The 23,019-nt window shown below is 36.6% G+C and overlaps 1 protein-coding gene across 4 annotated transcripts in view; it reads left to right on the top strand.

The window, feature by feature from the left end:
- Positions 1-23,019, top strand: part of COMMD10 (COMM domain containing 10) — a 113,941-nt gene that overhangs the window by 40,873 nt on the left and 50,049 nt on the right. The window contains exon 6 of one of the 4 annotated variants that reach the window (XM_032097192.1): positions 4,613-4,839. The exons of the other annotated variants lie outside the window; for them this stretch is intronic. Coding sequence (XP_031953083.1) covers positions 4,613-4,627 — 15 coding nt within the window. The 3' untranslated portion in view covers positions 4,628-4,839. Of the gene's footprint in view, positions 1-4,612; positions 4,840-23,019 lie in introns of those variants that run through there. 4 annotated transcript variants of the gene reach the window in all.

Below are 23,019 nucleotides of genomic sequence, written 5' to 3'. Positions count from 1 at the left end.
CGATTATAGTGATGATTATCAAAAGGACTTCAGTGTATTCCTTCAGTATTTCAAATAAGATTTTCAAGGAGAGGAAGACTGAGAACATCACTGGAACTGGCTAAATATGGTTTGAAAGACATGGTTTGTTGTGGTTGTGAAGTTTGGAAACTTCAGAACTTTGAAACTTTGAAAAATTAGAAATTTTTACACTGTGAAAGTGCTGTCCTTAACTAAGATGTGAGAAGTAGACATTTATGGAGTATACATTGAAAATTCTCTGTAAAGCAAAATACTTGGACTTTCAGAGGCATCCCTGCTTTGAGCTGGGAATCTGGGGATGGCCGGGCCAGATGGCCTCCTGAGGCCTATTTTCAAGGTAAATTATTCTGCAGTTGTGCAGAGATTTCATTTAAGAAAATATAAATAGACTCTTCTAAAGAATCCTGAAAAAGATACTGAATAGGTGAATGATAATTTGATATTTAATCTGCTCTGTTTTGCTTAAACGAGAAAAGTGAGCAAGAGTGCGTGGGTTCCAAAGAGGGTCAAAAATGGGAACACTTTTTTTGAGAAGGAAAGCAACTAGGGACGTTAAAAGCACAAATGGAAGAGTCTCTGTCCTAGGCAGAATTGCTCTTAGCTTTGTGGAAGGTTCTTAATTTGTTTTGACTCTTTCTAAAAACCACACTGTACTAGTCAGTTTGTCACATTTTCCATTTTGAGTTTTATGTTAAGATGTCCAACTGAATTTTCATTAGAAATGCTGCTTAATGAGAGATGTAAAAAAACCCCTATAGCATTGCAGATGAGTTCTTCAATGAAATTGATTCTCATTAAAAATCACTCAGTCTCTATTAGACAATGGAAAATAATGAGTAGCTCATAACCTGGCAGACTTGGGACCTATGTCAAACGATCAGTAGTGTGTTAGCATAACCCAGCATTATAGTAATTATGTGAAACATGCACAATAAGGGGCAGTTTGACAAGAATGAGCACCAAAATGAGGTAAAAGCTATTCACAGGATAAAGGACCAAAGGCAGTACTTGTTCTGTGCTGGAGTGCAAATTCTGTGGTATACTATATCTAATGTTATATGAAAATAGCATTTGGGTATATATTTGTGGTTGCAGTTGCTCTGGGCAGAGCTTGCAGTTCAGGAAACAAATGATTTTGAGACCTGGATTCTGATCTCTTGCGACTCTTTATGACTATTGACTTAGTTTATTTTTACTAGAGTAATACTAGAGATTTAAGTTTGTTTAGTACCAATAACAGAGTAGCATTTCAAGAAACCTTTTTTTCTATTTCTTCTATGAACGTGTAATCTGATTCTGCATTTTAACAGTGTAGGATTTGGTGAGTGAGACATGCAGATTAAATGTTAAAATTAATTTTTTATCCCTGAAAAACTTGAACATTTGAAATGTTGACCTTAATTTTGCTGCATATTCCTTTCTACAATCCGCAGTGTTCTGCGTGGAGAAAATACATTATTGTAATAGGTAACTTTTATGATTAAGTTCCCTTGGAAGGTCTGAAATGAGTGGTGGATTTGTTTCAACTTGTTACTTTGTGTGTAAATAAGATAAGCATTTGTAAATTCCTTGCAGTCATGATCCATTTTTGTTGTACTTAAAAATAGCACATTTTTGCCACAGCTTCATTGGAAAATGTTCCTTCAGACTACTGCTAAATGCAGTTCTTGATTTTAGTCTAGCACTTTCGTATTTCCTCGTATCAGTGTTCTAACCTGTTTACTGTTACACCTTGAATTCTATGCTGCTTTCTTTAGGTACTAACTTTAGTGCAGTGCTAATGCTCTCTAGAAAAAGTGTGGAAATGGTGTGGAAGTTTTTGATTTTATATTGCTTTGAACTAACGAAGAGCAATGTTCTTTATTTTAATACACTGGCAGCTAAAATTGCGTCTTGACTGTACGTCAGTGTGACGAGCTGTGCACCCAGTTACACCTGCGCCCAGGCTGGTGTGTGTCGCGGGGTGAGCACACGCCTGTGCTCCACTGCAGCTCAGTGCTGCTCAGCAAACAGCTCTGCAGGCTGCAGGCTGGTTGCTGAAGCCGGTGTTGGGATGTGCAGTCCCAGCACATCCCGTGACACCTGGCACTGCTCTGTGCGTTTGCAGTGCCTCCACAAGCAAGTCAGGTGTCAGGAGTGTGCTGATGGGGTTTCCCTCAGAGGTGCAGCCGAAACACATCACTTCTTTCAGCCCACTGCAAACACCACCAGCATGAGGGTGGTGAGTGAGGGCAGGGCGGAGGAGCTGGGCACGGGGAATGTGGAGTGCATGGCTGCATTTCTGTGGCATTGCTGGGTGTGGTGTGTGTAGGATCACTTTTTAAATCTACTGAAGGTGTTTGTAAAACCAAAATGTACAAGCCGGTTGTTGGACTGAATTCAAATTTAGTTTCCATAAAGTGTAAGGAAGAGAAAGATGGTAGTAAAATGGTACGTTGCTATGTTTAATAAATCAAAAAAGTTTTTAGAAAGCGTATTATAAAATATAAAATATTGATTATTATTAGGTTAAGCTTGGAAGCAGGGTTTTGCTTGGATTTTTTTTTTCCTTAACTATGGTAATCTGCCGGTGGAAGGTGCTCTGAAATTTCACATGAAACTGCATCCTAACATGGAGTGCTTGCTTGTGGTAAACATTTGTTGTGCTTGTTACAGTACATAGTGACAATAGTAATGCTGTTGTCTTCTTCACTTATTTAATTTAATAAAAACGATGTTTTTATTTGAAGTAAAAAAAAATCACATACTGAAATGTATGCCCTACTCCCCTTTGGGTCTTGTTTATTTTATTGATTAAATTCTGAAATCAGACCTGTGAAAAGTTCGGGAAATGCAAAATTAATCCTTTCTTTATCGCATGAAACAACCTTTGCAGTGGAGTTGAGGTATTTTTTTTTTTCTCTCTTGATACTCTTGTGAATAGGAATGGAGTCACTTTTTTCTGAGAATGTATTTTCATGAAAGGTTGTAGATTCTGACATGAAATTTTCTATATTATTCCTATTTGTAAATTGTTAAAAAAAACCACAAACCCAAATGAGAACGACCAACTTGAATTCTTTAATCTGAAACAGACTAATGCACACAGAGGTAAAATATTAGCAAAAGGTCATGCTGCACTTTGGTGGTAAGCTCAGGAAGAGAGCCCAAGCACTGTCTCCTGGGAAGCAGGGTGTCTTAATTCTGGTTCTTGTGAGCAGAAGGGAACAAGGATATTTGCGATGTGTTTTGTAACAGTTCATGGACTCTGAACTATTCTTACACTGTCAGATTCTCAGAAGCAATAAGTATGTCTGAGGCACGGCCGCTCAAAATACGAAATCCACACATGCTTTTATTGTCTTTAATCCTGTGCTGTAACCATTGTGCAGGTCTGGACTGTATTGTTGCAGTTTACTCCTTTGTTTTGCTTTTAATGCAAATACAACATGCAGAGCAATATAGTGGGGGAGTAAAAGAGTGGATTTTGACCTTCATGATGTTTATGGCACAGTTAAGACAGTGTTAATGAAACTTAGATTTGCATCTCAGTGGGGCTATATGTTTTAAGTAAGGTTTCATAGAAGCAGAGAATCTGAAGAAATCTTAAAATCACTGGGGTGTGTTGCCTTGCTTTCTCTAAGATTCGCATTTCCAATGGCCATTTGGGCCTACCTCAGAGCAGGAGATTTTTTACAGCCTCTTGTGGTGTATGAGTTGTGGTAGCTTCTGACAAAAGTGAAAACTGGGCATAATTTTTAGACTAGACTTAACCTAATAGTCCTGTCTTTCAGGTCTTTGGATCATAGATGTATTCATTATTATTTGAATAATTTATTATAGACACTCTTACCAGGATATGTTATGTATTATTCTAGTAATTTTTTTGACATCATAATCTGATGGATAGCTTGCTTGGTGAAAGTAAAAAGCTTCTGTATGTTATTTACTTTTTCTTGATTAAATTTTTTTATGAGGAAGGTATTAATTAATTCCTTGCGCTTTATCAATGAGCTGATCTAGTTTATTAAATTATGTCCATGATACCCATGACCTTGAAGAAGCCATAAAAATTTCAAATGACCTCTCTTGTTCTCCCCTGTCACTTTAAAGGACAGTCCTAATAGAGTAAATGGCAGCAAGCAGAAAGAAACATGCTATGTGGAAAATAAATACATTTTTCTTCTTTCGTTATATATTTAGGCTGGAATACTTAATTTGTATTTTCAGAACCCAGATTTTTATATCGAAATAACCTAAGTAACCTGAATTCTGCATTTGGGACATCGGTTTTAATAACTGACATTTATATTCATTTCTGGACCACATTTTGGCCTTTTTGCAGGAATCAGAGAACCGAGGGTTCCTAAATGCATTTGGGGAGGTGGTGTACTAGCTGTCTCTTGAGGAGTACTGTTTTGCTTTGTCGTGAAAGTTACTTTTTAATTGGTGTTTAGAAGGAGTAAGCCCTTGTTTCCCAACTGTCAATATTTGGAAATGGGACATTGTGGTTCAGTGGAAAAATGAATAATGTGGCTGACAGTAATTTAAATTCTGGTTTAGCAGGTTTTTTTGCCTAAAGGACCTTTTTTTTTTTTTTTTTTTAATACAGCTTGATAATCAATGAATCATAAAACATGAATGGAAATTGAAGCAGAATTTTTGTGCACTGTGGAGGTACCCGAATATAATGTTACTGCTGTCCAAAATCACAGGAGTAGTCCATTGAACAGAATAATTGCATGCAGCACTGACTCAAAAGGAAACAGTTGTCTCTTGTTTATTGTTTTGCTGTGGCCTCTTTTTTTCAGTTGCAATTAAAGAATGTGTTAAAATCAAGTGAAGTACATCACTGTAGGGCACATGTGGAAACTTTCTTTCCTTAATCAAATGCTACAGCTTAGCAACAAAGGCTGAATAAAAGATTTTACCATTACACTGTTTCAGACTTATGTTTTAGTTTTTTCTGGTGTATGAGAACAAGACTGTACACCTTGGTTTTGGTTTTTTTTGTAGTAGTAGTAGTAGTGGTAATGTAAAAGGTTAAGGAACATTTTTGTCTAAAATTGTGTTTCTGATGAACTCCCATGTTCCCATAGCAATTTTAGTAACCACGCACTGTTTAACTGGAAGAGCGACTTGAGGATATTGCCTGATTTCTCGCTACCTCCCATGGTAAACCTTCTGTTTGTTTTGTGAATTTAGTAGTCAGAGGTGCCTGGATAAAACTTGCCATCTCCTACTTAATGACACTTCACAGCCAGTAAAGCTGCCAAACTGCTATACAGCTTTCCTTTTTACTTCATTAAGCAACACAGAGGAACAGATCACAACAATTACTTCCTACCCTAATGCCTCATGTTGACTGAAACATTTAAGTCTTAAGAATAGAACAGTACCATGAAATAAAAGGCTTAAATGGGAGATGGACATCTTCACAACTCCAAATAGGTCTAAAGGGAGAAAAAGTGCAGAGACCCAGGTTAAGAAAATCGAGCTTTTTCAGATGAGTGAAGCATGAATTGGAAATGGTGAGAAAAAGTTAAGCTATGCTTATCATAGTATATTATATTAGACATAAAATTTAAACTTTTTTTTTTTTTTTTCAGCAAAACCACACTGAAGGAACAAAATGGAGCTAAGTGTTTTTATTTTCCCTAGTGGCAGCACTTGAACTCTAGTGACACTTAAAATAATCTGTGTCTTATTTTGTAGAGAACATGACTGTATCAAAAGTTCTTTAGTAACTGTCTGACCAACCTGCATCTGTGATGCTTTAAGGGTAGGGCAACAGTAGTCTGATAATCCTCTTCACATACCAGAATGGCTTGCAATATAAATAGTTTGCTTGTGGTTATGGAATTCATGATTTCATATGTGTTGTTTGGTTTTCAAGAGCTGTAAATAAAAAAAAAGAAAACATATTTCATTCTTTCTCCCTGTCTTCTCTCCAACAAAAAAATTCCCCCTTCCCCCCCCCACCCTGCAATTCGTCTGTAAATAGTGGTTTTGGTACATGGTGTTCTGGTTGTTAAAAGGCAAATAGACTCAGTGCTTGTGTTAGCCTAACTTCAGGGTTTTTTTCTGCAAGCAGCAGATCAGACAAAATGTTCAAGAAGAGAAGGTGAAGGGTGGACAGTGAAAAAGTGTTCTGTGTGCAAACCATTGTATCCATGGAAAACACTTCTGTGGCCTTGGGAGAAGCCTGCAAGTCAGTTAGAATAAAATCTGATCTCTGCGGTATGTGGTAGGAAATCATTAGTTCATATATGTGTTTGAAAAGTGTGTTGTTTCTGTTGTGGGTGGGTATAGACCACAGTTAGTGGCTAGGCTGTGGTGGTGGTATTGGTGTTAACTGAGCTTGTGTCTTGCTGGGAACTTACTTTGCTTGTGAGTTCAGATTTCTCTGGAAACTGGGCATTGTGATGATGCATTTGCAGAAAAAAAATTGCTACTTCAATAGGTTACAGTGTGACAAACTGTGGACAGTGTTTGGGGAGGGCTGGGAGATACCCTGCTATGGTTTAGTGTTTTTACATTGCATTAAGGATAGATAGATTGTTACAGCCGAGGATAAATATGTAATGATTTTTTAAAAAAAATTTTTTTTTTTGGTCCTATAAGGAGATTAGGTTCTGGAGCTTTGTCCTTACACTTTTTCATTGGTAGAAGACCTGTGTTACTACTTAATTTACATATTGATGAAACCTCCCATGAGCTGCCTTCAGAATTAAAAGAGTAGCATGCAGATTACTTTGATAATACTACCTGAAAATACTCCAGAACACACTGCTGTGGGATAGAACACATTGAATTAATCTTGCACTTGAAAATTAGAGCTCTACTATTCTGATTGTTTCTGTCTTTCAGAAAAGCAGGACAGAGACAAAATAGGAGAACTGACTCTTACAGAAAACAATTTTGAATTGTTGTCCCAAATTTCCACTATTCCTTTATTTGTGTTTGTTTTTTTAACCTGCTTATCACTTTAAATTTAGGTGATGATTTCTAAAGCAGTGTCTAGGCTATCAGATTCGGTTATGGCCTTTTGATAAAATAATGTTAGCTCTGAAAATTTGACATTTATTTGTCTGAGATTCTGCTACTTGTTCTGGCTTCATAAATCTTACTCTGAACCTCTGGCCATTTCAGCTTATTATTCCAACGCAAATCTGAAATAACGAAAATACTGAATTATTTGAATTGAAAATGTTGAAATTGGGCTTTGTGCAGCAAGGTGAGCCATGACTTGATAAGTAATCAATTTTGCTAATTCTACATTGAATTCATCATAGAGGAAACCACTGGGAATTCTCTTCTGCTATATTTTAGCATTTTCCCTGCGTGATTTTCTGTAATGAATCCACAGAGATCACTTCGTTGAGTAATGGGTTAATATAATTAATTGGGTAGACATAAATTCACCTTCTGCATTTAAAATAATGAAACTGCAAAGAGGCTGATTGTAGTCCCCTGCTGCAACAAGAAAAAACAGATTTTTTTGTTGTGATTTTGAAGAAAATGTTCAAGTGCAAAAACTCATTATTGTTACCATAATAAAGGCATTACAGATGCCAACTCTTTATTGGGGTGATTCTCCATAAAGTATACAGGTATGTCTGTAATGTGTGCTGACTGACCCATTGATAACTTGGAGTACTGAGGCAGTATCCCAGAGCTGCAGTGGATAGAGTGGAAGAGGACAGAAACAATGGAGAGCAAAAGGGAGCAAGCTTTTTGAACAGATGATCCATGAAGTTTCTCCTGTTAAAATACTGGATGTGATTTGCCTTCTGTGTGACTTAATCCACTGCAAAATACTCAGTCATGTTTCTTAAGGAAACTAAAACGTGCCAGACCAGAACCAGACCTACCACTGGGCTTCTGGATTATTTTCCTGCTTCAGGAGGTTAAAAGAAATCAGCTACTCCTACTTCTGCACCAGGAAAGGAACCTATATAAACAAGCATGCAAGAGCCAATAATAAGGGTTGACAGTGCAGTCTGTTAAGTGACATGAGAGATCAGACTGAAAATGTAAAGCTTTTTAAATAGAACTTTTATTATCCCATTATCTTGTTTCTTAATTAGACTCTAAATCAGGAGTTGTTTTAATTACCACCAGAGGTTTTGAAGAAAAAGTTGAGCTGATACCTTATTAGTGTTACCAGGGTAGGTGGCAAAGCTGGTAGCACCAAGGACAACTTGTAGAACCCCGTTTGTTATTGAAGACAAACTTAGTGGATCATAGGATGTTATAAACACAGCGCCAGTTTCCTTTGCCATAAAGGTCAAGTGTATCCATTGTGCATGTTAGAAGAAGCTTTAATTAACTCAGCCTGTGGGGTGTAAAGAACTGTAAGGTAAGAGGAACAAGTATACAAGTGGTTCCTTACAGTTGCCAAGTTTTTCTCTAAGTCCTAAAGCTTGTTTTTGTATGAACTCACATAATGATTATAAAGCAAAGCCTAAAAATGAAGGCAGAAGGTTTGTCTTCATGCTCAGACTTCGTCTTTCTTATGAATTTGTTATGTGGAGCTTGAAGTACTTCATGTTTTTACAAGATAAAAGTGGAGGGTTTTTTCACATTTGCTGGAATATTGCATTATTGAAGTACTTTAAAAAAAAGCCAAACCAACCCGACCATTTGAAGGATGATTGGACAGTGAGGAGTATGGTAACATTTGCATCACTGATCTTTTACTTTCTTTCCCTACATTTGAAAAAAACACCGTATCTGAGAATCCTGGAATGTTTTGCCCTAATTTGCAGTGTACAACTCAGTGTGAGAAGACACGATTTTTGGAGACCATGCAACACTTGCATTAAGTGCTTATAGTGCTGCAAGCTTTGGTGTTTTTAACATAAATTTTTCAATTTGACTTTTTCTCTCGGGTTTCATGTGCAAATCTTAGCTTTCATTTCTTCTGAAAGGGGTTGAGCTCTTTTTGAACTGAAACCTAACTGCTTTTTGTCCAAAAGGAGAGCCTTTACCATGATTCCCAGATAGAAATATGACAATATGTGTACTTGTTTGCAGTGTTTCTTTCGAATGTTGACATCCATGTAGCTGTAACTGGATTACTCATAAGGAGTAATTATTTCCTGGAAAATAGAGAATCCTTTCTTTTATGAAGAGAATGGTGGGTTAAAAAATGGTGGGATTCAGACAAGGATTTATTCCGGCTTTTTAAAAAGCTGAAACTTTCAGATCAGAGATTCTATTTGCATGCTATCTCTGATTTGGTTTAAGAAAGAAATAATGTGTTTATAACATCTATTAATAAATGTTTGATAATTGAGCAGTATAATGTCTGGAAGTTGGATAAAATACTGAAACCTAGCTGGATAGCTATGCAAACGTTTTTTATTTTTTATTTACAATTTTAAGTGATGATATTTTAAAGTGCAGATAATCTACACATAAAAATGTGTTCTTATGGAATAATGTAGTCTTTTAAAAATAACTAAATTTATAGTAATGTGTCCAGGCAGTATTGGGAAAATAAACCCCAGCCACCTTCCTTGAAAAATAAATAATAAATCACTCCATATTAGCATTTTTTAAAAAGTGAAAACAAATCTTAAACAATGCTAATGTTCAGATCAAAGTGGGAATTCATGGCACATGTGGCCTTCATAAACCCAACAAGCATCCATTGTTTGGTCTCCTCTACTTTCTTGTATTTGCATTTAATTGGATTTAATGTTGTGAAGTGTAAAACTGGTTTAGGTGTGAGGGACTTCATACATACTGTAAGTTTGAACTGCACATAGGAAGTACTGAACAGTACATAAACTGCATGTAGAACCCATTTACTTTGGTACAGCTAATTATTTGCAGATAAAAGGGGCAGTTTTAATCTGGAGAACTGGTATTCATGCTTGCACCTCTGTGCAGCGAAGAACTGTCTGCTGTTTAATTAACGCCTGTTTCAGACTGATATTTGTTCTCCTTGTTTTAGCTGTTACTGTCACCTCAGAGGTGGTAAAGCAACAGAAAGTGAACTTTTATCATCCAGAACCACTAAATATAGGAAAGAGAGAGAATGATGCATTTAAAATGCTACTCCTTAAGATATGTAAAGCAGAATTAAGATTTAGTTTCTTACCAAAGTGTAAGGCTTCAGCACCTGAACTAACTCCAGAAGCAAAGCAGTAGTATGTGAAGCAGTGCCACTTTAGGCATGTTTAGCAGCACATACCTAAGCTGCTTCTCTGGGTGTCTGACTTTCACAAATGCATACAGTGGCCTACTTAATTCTTCCAATTATTTTAACAAATTTCTAAATGCCTGTAAAGCAGTGGCTGCTATGTTGAAAAAAATATTCCCCCACAGCAAACCCAGCTGAAATGCAGTTACAGGTTCATCAGCTTTTTCCTATTGTAGCATCTTTTACAGTATTTCAGCTTAATTAATTTCAGAACTCTGTTTGAAAGAACACAGCTATATCTCATGTCCATTGAAGCGTTCACATTTCTTTGAAGTGTGTCTTTAAAGATTGGGAAAGGAAATGTTTCATGAAATTTTGCAATGAGAATAAAATCCTAAAAATACTTTATAAACTTAATAAGCATAGGAAAGGGGATATTTTTTCTGGTTTTTTTTCAGTTTCATGTTTTAGAATTATAGCTTTGACTTCCACAATGGTGTTATTAACAGTGTTATTAAGAGTGAAAAATAAATAATAAAATCAATTTCTGAAATGCAACAAGGACATCCAATGTTCAATACAATACTGCTTTTAATTATATAGTGTTCTTATCATGCATCTTAGCTAAGCTTCTTATTAATGTATTTGTTGGAATTTAATACTATGGCACATTTTATTATGAAACATGCTTTTGATTTTGGAGGTTTTTTTGTTTAGTTGTTTTTCTTTCTCTCTAAGGAATAGCTTGGTGCTCCTAGTCAAATTTCATGGCTTCCACGTTAAATTTCATTCGAAGTGTAGGGAGCAAAGATCATTATGATGCTTATGTTTTCAAAAGGAAGAATCCTAGAAGGGAGGCCTTTCTTACTAGCATCCAGAAAGCAGGGGGTATTGAGTGTACTTGTTTTGTATTGTGCAATATACCTTTATTTGTTTTGGTATTTGTTATCACACAGTGGTAATCCCCATCAAGGGCTGTGATTTAAGGTTACTGGTCTGGATGCTGTTTGCAACATATTGTTCATCTCCATTATCTGCTATCTCAAAAGTATCACACCAGTCTTTGCATCAGAGGGATCGTCCTGCTCAGTCACTGTAGGATGCATCATGCTGCCTATGCTGCCTCGTCCCAGTAAGGGAGTTGTACTGGTGCTTCCTGTGCTTCCGGGCGAGGTCCTGGGGACCTACTCTGCCTTGTGGTTTTCTGTGCTTTAAACCAGTGCTGTTTGCAGCAGCTTTCCTGCTTCTGAGATGATTTTTTGTCCTTTTATATTCCAGCTTGAGGAGAAAGAGTATTGCAAAGGAAGAGTGGAATTAATACATGTTTTGCTTCAGGCTAAATATTGAACCATGATCTTTGTAGTAGCTGAGAGCTGAACTCTGCCATGGGTAGTCATGTTGGTCTTGTAGAAGAAGGACATTATGAATTTTTTCTGGTCATGTGCTGTGCTAAGTTGTTGAAGAACTGCTTTGGGTAGAACATCGGTAGAACATCAGGAGACCAGGCCACTTTGCTGTATGTTTCTATTGCTTGTAACAAATTGTCATTTTATCTGTGCCATAACTTTAGCCTGTAAGTAATATATTTTATTTAAGCTGAGTATTGAAGTGGTATGTACTACACAAGGTAGTACATACTCAGGTACCTTGAGGAAAGCACTGGAACTTGAAAATTGCAGTGGAGATGTAGACAGTTTCTCGGAACATTTTGCTGGAGTGTTTCAAATCTGAGTTTTGGACAGAACAAATTGCACTTAGAAAAGTGAACAAAAAAGGCAGTCTGTTGTAAGGCTGTCATCTTGGGGTGCAGATACCTATTTTTAGGCAGCTAGTCTGGGATTGTCCTATATGTAGCCACCAGTAGGTAGTGGATATTAATAACTTGGACAGTTTTAACAGATACTGCGATCAGATAAAGCTGTCTGGCAGTTGTGTTACACAGTTCTTATGTCACTGAGAAATTGTGGCGCATGGAAGAAACCACCAGAGGGTGAGTATCAGAGCTCCTGATACCCTGCAGATCCATACTGTGATTTAAATCATTGTAAGTGCCTAGTTGGATTTCCATAGGGCAGAGCACACATATAGCCTGTGGTTTTTAACCTTGTAGTTCTTTGTCTTGTGTAAATACTAATTTTTTTAGTTGTATTCTCTCGTATTTTTTGTATTTTCATATCTTTGTATTTGTATTTTCATTTTTGTATTTGTGTTTTCATATTTTCATGTTTTCTGTCCACAAATGCCTGATATTCTTTAGGAATTTAGGGAAAGAGCTACACAAAGAATTACTGGATTTTCAATGTCACATTTGATTTAGAAGTTTGCTGTATTATTTTAGCCATTTTCCTCAGTCATCATCTCTTCAAAGACTGTACCATTAAAATAAACCCCCTCTTCTAGATCTGTTTCAAAACTGATGGAGAAACCATATGATAGAAAATCACATGTCTTTTTGTAGCTCTTAGACTAACAGGAATATCTTTCCCAGGTTACCAGCAGAAGGAAAAATGACAATGAAACAGAAGATTAGTGGTGGTGTTATTTTTTAAAGCTAAAGTGACAATTTTTAAGAAAAACATTTTTATTTAAATTATTACTGTGTCTTCTTCATTTGTTCTGGTGGAATCTTTCATAATGTTAATGAATCAAGTAACTTCAGTAATCAAATATTTCTTGTCAAATGAGTGATTTTTAGAGAACCATTGGAAATGCTGGTGTCTGCTGAGATTATTGCATACTTCCAAAGGAGACTAAGTATGTTGAAGCAGAGAATGCTGTTTAGCTTGAAAGGACAAATCACACAGTGAAAGGTCATTGCCAAAGATACCTAATACTCTGGTTACAGGTGAAGGGCTGCATGCTGGCAGAGTTGAAAAGGAATCCAGCATGTATGCTGCTCAGTCTAATTATAATGTTACAGATGGCCATTACATAAGGAATGCCTCCAAATCAATATCACCCATGCAGAGAGACTTCTAAGTGTATACCTGATCCTGAAAGAGCAGCAGCTTGCTATTTTTCCCAGGAATGTAGCTCTTGGAGCAGCAAGGAGCACCTTCCGTTCCAAGTTACCTTCTTGGTCGTGCTAACTTGGTATTTATGTTCAGTTTTCCCTCCCTGATCACCATGCTACCTTCCTTAATATGGTTTTCTTTTTACTGTATGCATGCATCAGACTGAACCACATTTTAGATGGAGACAGTTATTCTGTATTAAAAATGAATGACGTATGCCCTGATTAGGAGTTTTTCATTAGAAGGAAGAGTATGGTGATGCAGAGACTGAATTTAGCTGAAAGGAAATAAACCAAGCTAGCAAGGGAATAACATACAGAAACCATAATTGCCCAAGCTAAATTTGTCTTCAAGTGCCTACAGAAACTGGCAGTGAGCTTTCAGTAACAGCAGTAATTAAGAGCAGTGTGTTAGCACTCTATCTGCAAGCCCAAGCTCAAGCAAAATGGAAGGCAAAGTAACTGTTAGTTCGTATGAGTAATGTAACAGTGGTGGGAATTAGGCAAACAAGTTGCACGATTTAAGTGATGTTTAGGTCTAATACAGGATTAGACATTAAATAATCTATCCTATTTTCATACTGAATGAAAATACCTCCCCATCCCTAGGTAAAAAGCTCATCACCTTTCCTGCCAGCCCTGGACAGCACATAAAGAGGATTGTGTTTGTATCAGTGGTTCATATAGTTCACATTCGTAACTAAGCATACACTTCTGTGTTTCGTTATGCTCAATTCTATTGCTATCTGCTTTTACAATGCAAAATGCATGCTAGTTTGACTCTGCAGTCTGCACAGGTTTGGGTAGTGTAGTCTTCCACCTGTGTCTGCACAGTTCTTGGATATATTGCTTTTCTACAGCTAACGGGGTAGAGAATTTTGAAGGGTCTGAACACCAGGGATTCGGGATGTCCCTACACATCTGCCTTGCTGGATGCACATTCATAATCTAGCCAGACTAATGCAAATAACTAATGTACTAGATGAGTCAAGGTTGTATCAGAGGAGGACCATTGCTAGTCTGCTTTGGATTTCTGGACATACATCTTTTCATAGCAGAATACTCTTCATGCAACTTTTGAGTAGAACAAGCAGTGTTTTGACCATCTGCTGCCCCCCTGTTTGAAAATAATAGGTGCCCTGCTAGGTTGCTATGTGTAGGTTCATGTAAGTATTACAGCTCTAGTATGTGGACTAAATTGAACATACTTAAGCGTGATACAGATAACAACAGCACATTTCAAGCTTTTGTCAGGTCTCTGTAATTGTTGGGTTGTATGATCTTAGCTGCTTCTAATTGTGAAAAGTTACTACAAAACTGGACACTCTTTTCAGATGTTACAACTTTTATGCACCCTCATTTATTTATTTATCCTTAAATCAGAACCTTATTTTTAAAATGCATTATCTTTTTAATATTTAAATACTGAAATTTTTTGTCAGTAGGATACAGTTTTTGTACATAGTGACATGATGCATGACAAAGTTATGTTTCTTGAAAGATTGAAATCCTTACATAAGATGCCCACAATGCCTGGAGCTTGCTTATATTAAATAGTGTGGTTAGAGTGCTTGGCTAGTTGATTTAGTTTGTTCTATATTGCAACATGGAGCAGCTGTTAGTTTATTACCTGCTTTCTGTGGGATTACAATATAAGGATGGGGAGAGAAAGCTGAAATTGGCAAATTGGTTAATTATGCAGAACAGAATGAGCTATAAAGTTGCTGTCTGGTGCTGCTGCATTGGGATGTCTTGCAGACATCAAAAATACCCCAAGTTTTTGTTTACAGGAGAACCTGACAAAACCGCCTCTGCACCTTTAGGTGCACTAGCAGTTAGGTCAGAAAAGGTTGGTGTTTTAGCCTTTCAGCTAGAGTCTTCAAGCTGAGGAATACCTCAGAGTGAGGAGGTTTTGTCGGGAAGTGTGTCCACATGGTTTTCTGCACTGTATGTACAAAAAGAGAAAATGTGAAAGAAATGACAGTCGGAAAAGTGGTGTGTGAGCTTGGAATATGAGTAAGGCACAGGCCTGTAGAAAAAATGACTACTGAGATCCGCTGGCTTTCAGCAACAGTAGTAATGTTTATAACCAAGCAAAAAAGCCCCTTGCTCCTGTGATGTTCCTTGCCTTGATTACTGCTGGCAAAAACTGTTCAGCGTATTGTTCACCTGATGATGAGGGCTTCCAGCTCCCAGCACTGCTTGGTAATATCCACTTCTTGTGTGCTAGTGTTGCCTACAGCTTAAGAGTTTTACTCCTTCCCTTTTCTTACATCCCTGGTTTGTTTATAGAGAGCACTTACTGCCTCTCAGCTTTCATTTTACTAGGCTAATTAAACAAGTCTTTGTTGTTATCCTCTTTGAACTGTCCTCTCCTTGCTTCTGTGTTATTCTTGTAGCTTTCCCCTGCACATGCTTAAAGCTTAAATCATGAATTTTCTAAGACAGGTGACCAGAAATATTCACAGAGTTCCAGACAAGATCTTACCAGTTTCTTGTAAAATGGCTTTAAAACATCCCCATCTCTACTGAAAATTCGTCTCTTGATATAGCCAGATTGCATATGCCTTTTTGACAACTGTAGCTCTTTGACAGGTTATATTAATCCCAATTTATTAATACATCTAACTCATTCTCCTGCTCTATTATTTTGACTTGATGATTCTCTAGTAGAATTACAGTAGCAGTTTGTCCTGTTCACAGAATGCTTGTCCTTGTCTTTGTGCTATTGTATTTTGCCATTATAATCACTTTGGTCCTCGAAGGTTATTCAGTTCTTGCAATGTGATATTCTGATTTTACTCTGTATTGATACTGGTTTCAATTTGATTCTTTTTTTAACCATCATCAAATATCATATTTATGATCCGGGGCTTTTTGTTTGTTTTTGCTACAAGGTCATTTCTCACAATGGTTTGTAGGGAACTCCACGCTTAATCTCCTTTTTAGTTCAGTAGTTTCCTTCCACACTGTAGCCCTACTTCTTTTAGTAAAATCCTTGCTGGTTTGCATTCAGTTTGGTTTTTTTGTATCTTACTTACTAGTGTCCCTACAATTTGGTATTGTAAGATTTAGTGAAGTGCCTGTTTTTGTAAGGCATTGATTTCAGTAATCTAAAATATTAGTTACATCCACGACAAGTTACCCCGGACTATTGTGCTTCTGCATGTGAACATATCCAAGTCCAGCCATTTTTGTTTGGGTGAGAATCTGTTCATTAAAATGCAATCAAGTTGATGAAAATGCCAGATGAAGAAAATGACGTTCTTCAGTGTCAGAAAAACCATTAGTGACTCTTAGCAGTCTCTCTGAATTTCTTACGAACTTTTCTGAATGTAAAACGTGCTTATTTTAAAGCTCGTCTATGCCTTTTTATGAGACTTTTATTTATAAGACTGTCTAGGCCTACTTTTCAAAAGTGTATTAGATAGGTAATTGGGAACCCTGGTGACATTTCATTTTTGGATTCTAAAATTAGTGTGTAGGCTCAGAAATACATTGACTTCCTGCTGCTTGCTTCATGCTGTGAGAAAGAGGCAGAGCATTTTACAAAAATTTTTGTAAGATTCTAAGCTTTCTTTTTTATGATGGAAAAGAATACCAAGGATATTAAAAAAAAATCTAGTAATATTCCACTAGCAGGCCACCCACAATATTACAGAACATCTTAATGAAATACAGCGTTCAAGCCTGCCTTTCTTGAACAGAAACACACTATGCAAATCTGCTGGAAAAGGCCTGTATTGGTGTATGTCTGCCTTAACCAACATGTCTGTTAGACATGATTGTTAGATCCTAACTCTGTCAATCTTGCTAGCCTTCATCTTGATAGTACCTGACTGTCTCCTTTGTATTTAAAAATAGAAATGACAATCTCTCTCCTCTGCCTTCTTAGCTTGATTAGTTCATAGCTGAAAGTGTGAGACATTTGAGGGAAAAGGTAAATTGAAGGGTTGAGGCTCCCATTCTGCATGTGGTTAAGATCCATTGTTCTTCCAGGAGCAATTGCTGCTGTCTTGTCTTTTGTCACAGTCACATGAAAGTCTTCATTTCAGTGCTTTCTATTGTTTGTCAGTGTGCTGGTGTGGAAGATTGTGGCTGTTGTGCTGATGGAGTAGTGAATGGGGAGGGAACCCAGCCTTTTCAGAAGCTTGGCTCCATAAGAAACACTGGGTCCTGGGAGATGCTTAAGGCTGTGCTGAGAACACAGCAAAAGCTGCACCAGACCAATGGGTGCTCACCTTTCTGTCATTTAGGCTTTCCAAACTCATTTACATGTGAACTGTATTTCTGTTAAGGTGCTCGAAGTGGTTTTTCACCACAATGATTTAAATAATTCAAGGTGGAGGTCAGGTATATGTGGTACAGTTTTTCTCTGTCATGGGTAATGATGGAATGAAAGGCTACTGTCTATCGATGACTGTGAGTGATTTTTCTCCTGTTTTTATCTTAGTGTTTAGTGACACTGACACCATCAAGAATGTGTGATGCTAAGAAGCAGCAAAGAAAACTCTACTGTAGATGCATCTGTGAAAAAGCTGTTTCAGTGGTTATTTATTACTGTATCCTGCAGCCGTAGGAGAGGAGATCCAACAGGCAGGAATTGTGCAGCAAGATTGATTTATTTAATTATTTTACAAAATCTTTTATAGACTTTTTTCTTCACAGTCTAATTGGACAAAGGATCAGCCACCCCCTGGGTTGATTGGCTAAAATCCTAAAACATCCATTGTCAAAATATTTTTCTACTGTTCCATAAACATAGTCCTAAAGGTCGCAGGTGTTCATAGTTTACAGAACTTCTGCAATCTCTTCGTGAGAGAGAAAAGTATCCCATGGGCTTAGAAAGAAGCAAGAAAATTCTTGCTAGCAGCAATACTGTATCCACAGTTATTCAACAGAAATTGATGAGGTAGGATTTGTGCTAGGTAAAGAGACAGTGTTTGGACTGAATACTGTTTTAAGGGAAAAAGGAATAGGACTTCCTTAGGGGCCATGAAAATACCTCTTCCTTCTGTATACTGTAGAGATCCTACCCAAAGAAAACTTAAGTGTGTGCTTAGTTCTTTCTCATGATTCCTCAAAATTATTTCTAGCGCTGGAAATGGCACTTCTCATTGCTCTCTCGCTCTGGTTAACATTATTGTAATTACTTGATGTAATTAATGTTTTTTATGATTCCATACTATTTTTTTGTGTGTGTGTGAAGAGTGCTGTGATTTACATAATACTAGTAGTAGTTTATGAACAAAGAGATAAAACAGATAAACTTACAGGTAAACCTCATTAATATATTTTGAATTCTCTATATTGCAAAAATGTAATGCAGGGTTTTGTCTTTTTAGTAACGGAGGCTATTTTAAAATACGTTTTTTCACCTTGATAGCATCAGATGAGCCCAAATGCAGTAGAGTGTGTCTGGGGTTTTTGTGCAGCTTGGGAGATATGAGGGACAGTGTTTAAAAACAAGACAGTTTGGAGAAAGAAACACTAAGAAAATGTGTATGTTTCACTTCAAGCTATGTATATAAATACAATCTATAGATGTTCATCCTCTCCTTCAACCAAATATGCTTTTTTCTTTTGCCAACAGAAGGCCTTTAAGTAGCTGTGTATTGCTACATCTCTGTTTTGAGAATTATTCTACCTAGGGGCAGGTTATGATCCTTCAGTACTGTGTTGGCAATTATGAAATGCAGGCCAAAGAGGGAAAAGATAAAAGGAGAGAACTTGGTACGTTTTCTCATGGGAGATAGGACCCAGGGCAGAATGGAAGAGGCATTACAGTGATGCCAGACAAATTTCTGGAACATTGAAACTCAATTTAATCTTCTCTAGTAACCCTGCTTTTGTGAAAATACTCCCTAGTGTAGCAAGGAGGGAGCATGGCCAACCGTCTCTTCAGGCAAGTTTGGTTTAGCCACTGGAGTTGAATGTTAATAGATTAATTTGGAAATCTACTCAACCTGAAATTTCATCTAACAGAAAAAATGCAGAAGTATGATACGACTGAAAATATTTATTCTGATAAACTTTTGCAGATGCCGCAGCTTAATAACTCTCCTAAGGTGGTGTATTTAAGCCTTGTATATAAAGGTTTCAGACTGTCACAGACACTTAAGTAATAAGGCAGTCCTGCCCTACAGAAATATTCCTGTGTTGTCAGAAACACAAGATAAAAAAGAGAATTTCTTGAAGCCGTATTAGCAGTGAGTTACTGCAGTCTTGTATAAATTACAGGCCTTTTTTTAAAGGTATTTCAGAAGGCATAGGAAGTTGATGCACAAAGATAACTACGGAGTTCTGTTTGTTTATTTTGGACTTCTGGTCTTGGGATTTTTCTTAAGATGTGAAGCTTGATGTTTGTCTCTTTATTTTTTTTTCCACCTGAAAAGAAAGTAATCTTCAACCTAATTGCTCGAAAATCTCTTGTATTAAGGGAGTCTGTCTTTTGTGTTGTGATATGCTTGAGGGGTATTATTTTTATTGTTAATGATTATTACTGTTATTATTCAGATATGCTTGACCATCAAGAGCTTAGTTTATCCCATTTCATTTACCACTATTTGCAGTTAAAACCAGAAGTGACTGTATATCCCTTTTTTAATACAGTAGCGTTTTGAATCCTTCTACGTTACACCTAGATCATAAAAGGAAACTCATGAGAATCACAGGTAATGAAGAAAAAGGAAATTACAAAGAAGGAGAGCTCAGGAATAAAAGAGGTGAGTGCATAGGGGGTAAGGCTCATGAGTAGGAAGGAAATAGGTGTGCCAGAACTCTAAGATTTACTTCTACTCAAACCCCATGTGGTTTGGAAGAAATTAACTCGGTGGGGATTGCCTGCAAAATTCAGGGATTTAGTGTGGACATCTAAGAAATGTGAAAAGTGTTTTAATTTCCCAAAATCTTGTCATTGTAGAATACAACTAATATACTAGAGTTACTGTTGTGAAACTGTTGTAGCTCAGAAGAGGCCAGTTGTATTTTTCTGTGAAATGAAGGACTGTTTAGAAACTCCGAAGTGTTGTCACTCTTCATGTATCTAGGGAAGATTGAATTATGTTTCTGTCTAATCCTAGACATGTAACGGAGCATAGCATTTAAAATATTGACCATCATAACTGTATTCGTAAAATCCACCTAAAAAGGCAGTACATCACGTACTTATATTTTTATTCCTCTTTTGGCAGGTGCCAGGATCAGTATTGTCCTAGGTCTTAGTGTCCAATCATCCTTGCAATTGGTATTTAGTATATTCTTTACAGAAATATTTGGTAACTAGAAATATATTTCTGTGAAATTGCAGAAATACAGCATTTAGAGTTAAGAGATATAAAAATAGGTTATATATGGAGGTTTATTTGGTTTTGGATTAATCTAAATGTAATTCATTGTAAATCTGATATGCAGATAAAAGAAGTCCTTACTTATACAAAAGATTTAATTAGTCTAGCAGCAATGTATTCATTTTTAGATAAGTGTTACAGGTATACTTGTGTATGCATTCTGGGCTGACCATAAGGCGCAAGTATTCATTAGTACTTTATATATTTAAACACTTGGTACTTGTAGGCACTGTTAAACATTCTTGTATAAACATCCTTCTTGTAAATGTAGATGGAAAAAAACCCTAGCTTCTGAGTTGCTCACTAAATTATTGATATTAATCTAGCAATGTGCTACTTGCTGGTCCTGTTTTGTACTGTGACGTTTGTGTCGTGATTACAGCCTGCCATTAGGTTGGAGCTGCTAGCAGTCATGTAATTTCATCTTTCTGTCAAGTAATCGGTACAACTACTTACTTTAATTATTTTTTTTCTCAGTATAGCTGAAAAGAGCTCCTAGGTTGATTGCAGGAAAAGACCTCCTTTCTAACAGTTTATTTTAATGCATTACATTGAAAGTTTGTGTGTTAGTTACTTGAGTCTGACCACACTGATATGGTATGTTTCTTCATGAAGCTTGTATCACCTAACCCATGATTTGCAGAAGACACAAGTACTGCTCCAGTCTTCTTGCTTCCTTGTTTTTTTAAGTATTCCTTTAAAAAAATCATCATGAAGGATTTGCTTTAAACCTTCAAGACTTTAAAAACGGCTTCCAAATTTTAGAAGTTGTCTGTGTGTTACTCATGAATAAGCCAAATAACTTTGTTCTTTGCCTGTATTTGACATTGGAAGAAGAGAAACAGTGGGGATTTTTTATGGTTATAATTTATTTTTCTTTCTTTTTTTTCACTTCTCAGTGCAAAAATATTAATAAGCTATCTTCTAGAGAGCACCATCAGCCTTTTATTCTTAATTACATGTCTAGATAAATAGATTTACAGCCAAAACAGAGTTGAGGTTCAAGGTTAGTAGACTGATTATCAACAGAAGATGGGACTGGTCTAATGGTGAAAGAGCCTTACCATTTTTAAATGAAAGACTGTACACTAGATTGTCCCGTATTCTGTGGTTTCATCTGTGACATTTGTCACAGCATTATGTATATTTTTCGTAGCATGATAGCAAATGTTCAGTGACCTGATCTGTGGTGTTTAGGCTCCCTGCAACTATTTTTCAGTTCAGAAAAATAGACTTTTAGTTTTGCAGTATTGAATTTCTTTGCTGCTTTCCCTTCACCCACAACACATACACAGAAGAAGTAAAGCTTAGTCTGTTGTAATCCAGATTCATCATTATTTGCAAATCAGTAGGAGTCAGACACTGTGCTTGGCCGAAATCACTTATGAAACTCGAGGTCCTTTTTCACCATGCTAATTTGATCTTCTATAAATGTCACCAAAACAAATGAGAAAGTAAAATGCCACATGCAAGATGCACATATATGAAAAACTGCTGTAGATAACACTGACTGCAGCTTTTCACCACAGATGCTCAACCTTGAGAGTCAGTGCACTTGAAGTGTTGCTGTTTGTGAGAAGGAAGACTGAGCTGTCGTTTCATTGAATATCTAATTGATTGATGGGGGAGCAGTCTGTAGAATTGATGCATGTTTCGTAAATGATCCTGAGTTAATTACTTGTATAGCATTATTGAGCATATACAAGCACAGACATTTGAGGGTACGTCGGAGTAAAATTCTTTGACTACAGGACAATGTGCTGTTTTTTCATAGCATTTCTCTCTTTTGTAGGTGTATAATGACTTAGGCAAAGGTACCAGGAAGAAGAATAACAGTCTTGAGACAAAGAAATTGGAATATTCCTTGAGAATTCTTGGAAAAGCTAAATCAATGTTTGCCAAAAATTAATTAAGTGAGTTTAAAAGCAAAGTCTGAGGCAGACAACTCCATGGAAAATTTTAGCCCAAGAATTGTTTTTTTGGCATTGTTGCCACAAGTTTCCTTAAAAAAACCCCCAAAATTCTGTGTATATTTTTACGAAAACTGGGATTGGATGAAGTGGTGTAGTGTATATAAAGACATTAGATAGCTTGAATGTATGGTATATAGTCTTAAAGAGAGCTGACCTACTTATTTCAAGGGTTAGTCAATCTATAGTAATTTTTAATGAATTCCTATTACCTTGGAAGTTTATTTTAAGTTGTGTGTAAGACCTTAATTCTTAGTTAAAAAGAAACTGCCTTACATGCTGTTCCAGTTCTCCTAAGTTTACTGTTGTATGTGTATGTGTTACTCTGACCGTTCTTGTGTCAGTTAATATCTTAATACATCCACTGTAGGAATTATCTTTGCGTAATGGCAGTAAGTGGTCATTCATAACTTTTGAAAATCAATCTAACTTGTCTCTCTTTGCCTCTGTGTAAAATATATAAATCCTGATTTCTAAGTACACCTGTCTTTTTGGAAACTATCCTTTTTTTTATAGTTTTTTATTTACACCTTT

The sequence above is a fragment of the Corvus moneduloides genome, chromosome Z (genome assembly GCF_009650955.1).
Source record: "Corvus moneduloides isolate bCorMon1 chromosome Z, bCorMon1.pri, whole genome shotgun sequence".
Lineage (NCBI taxonomy): Eukaryota > Metazoa > Chordata > Aves > Passeriformes > Corvidae > Corvus > Corvus moneduloides.
This window is presented reverse-complemented; position numbering and strand designations above follow the sequence as displayed.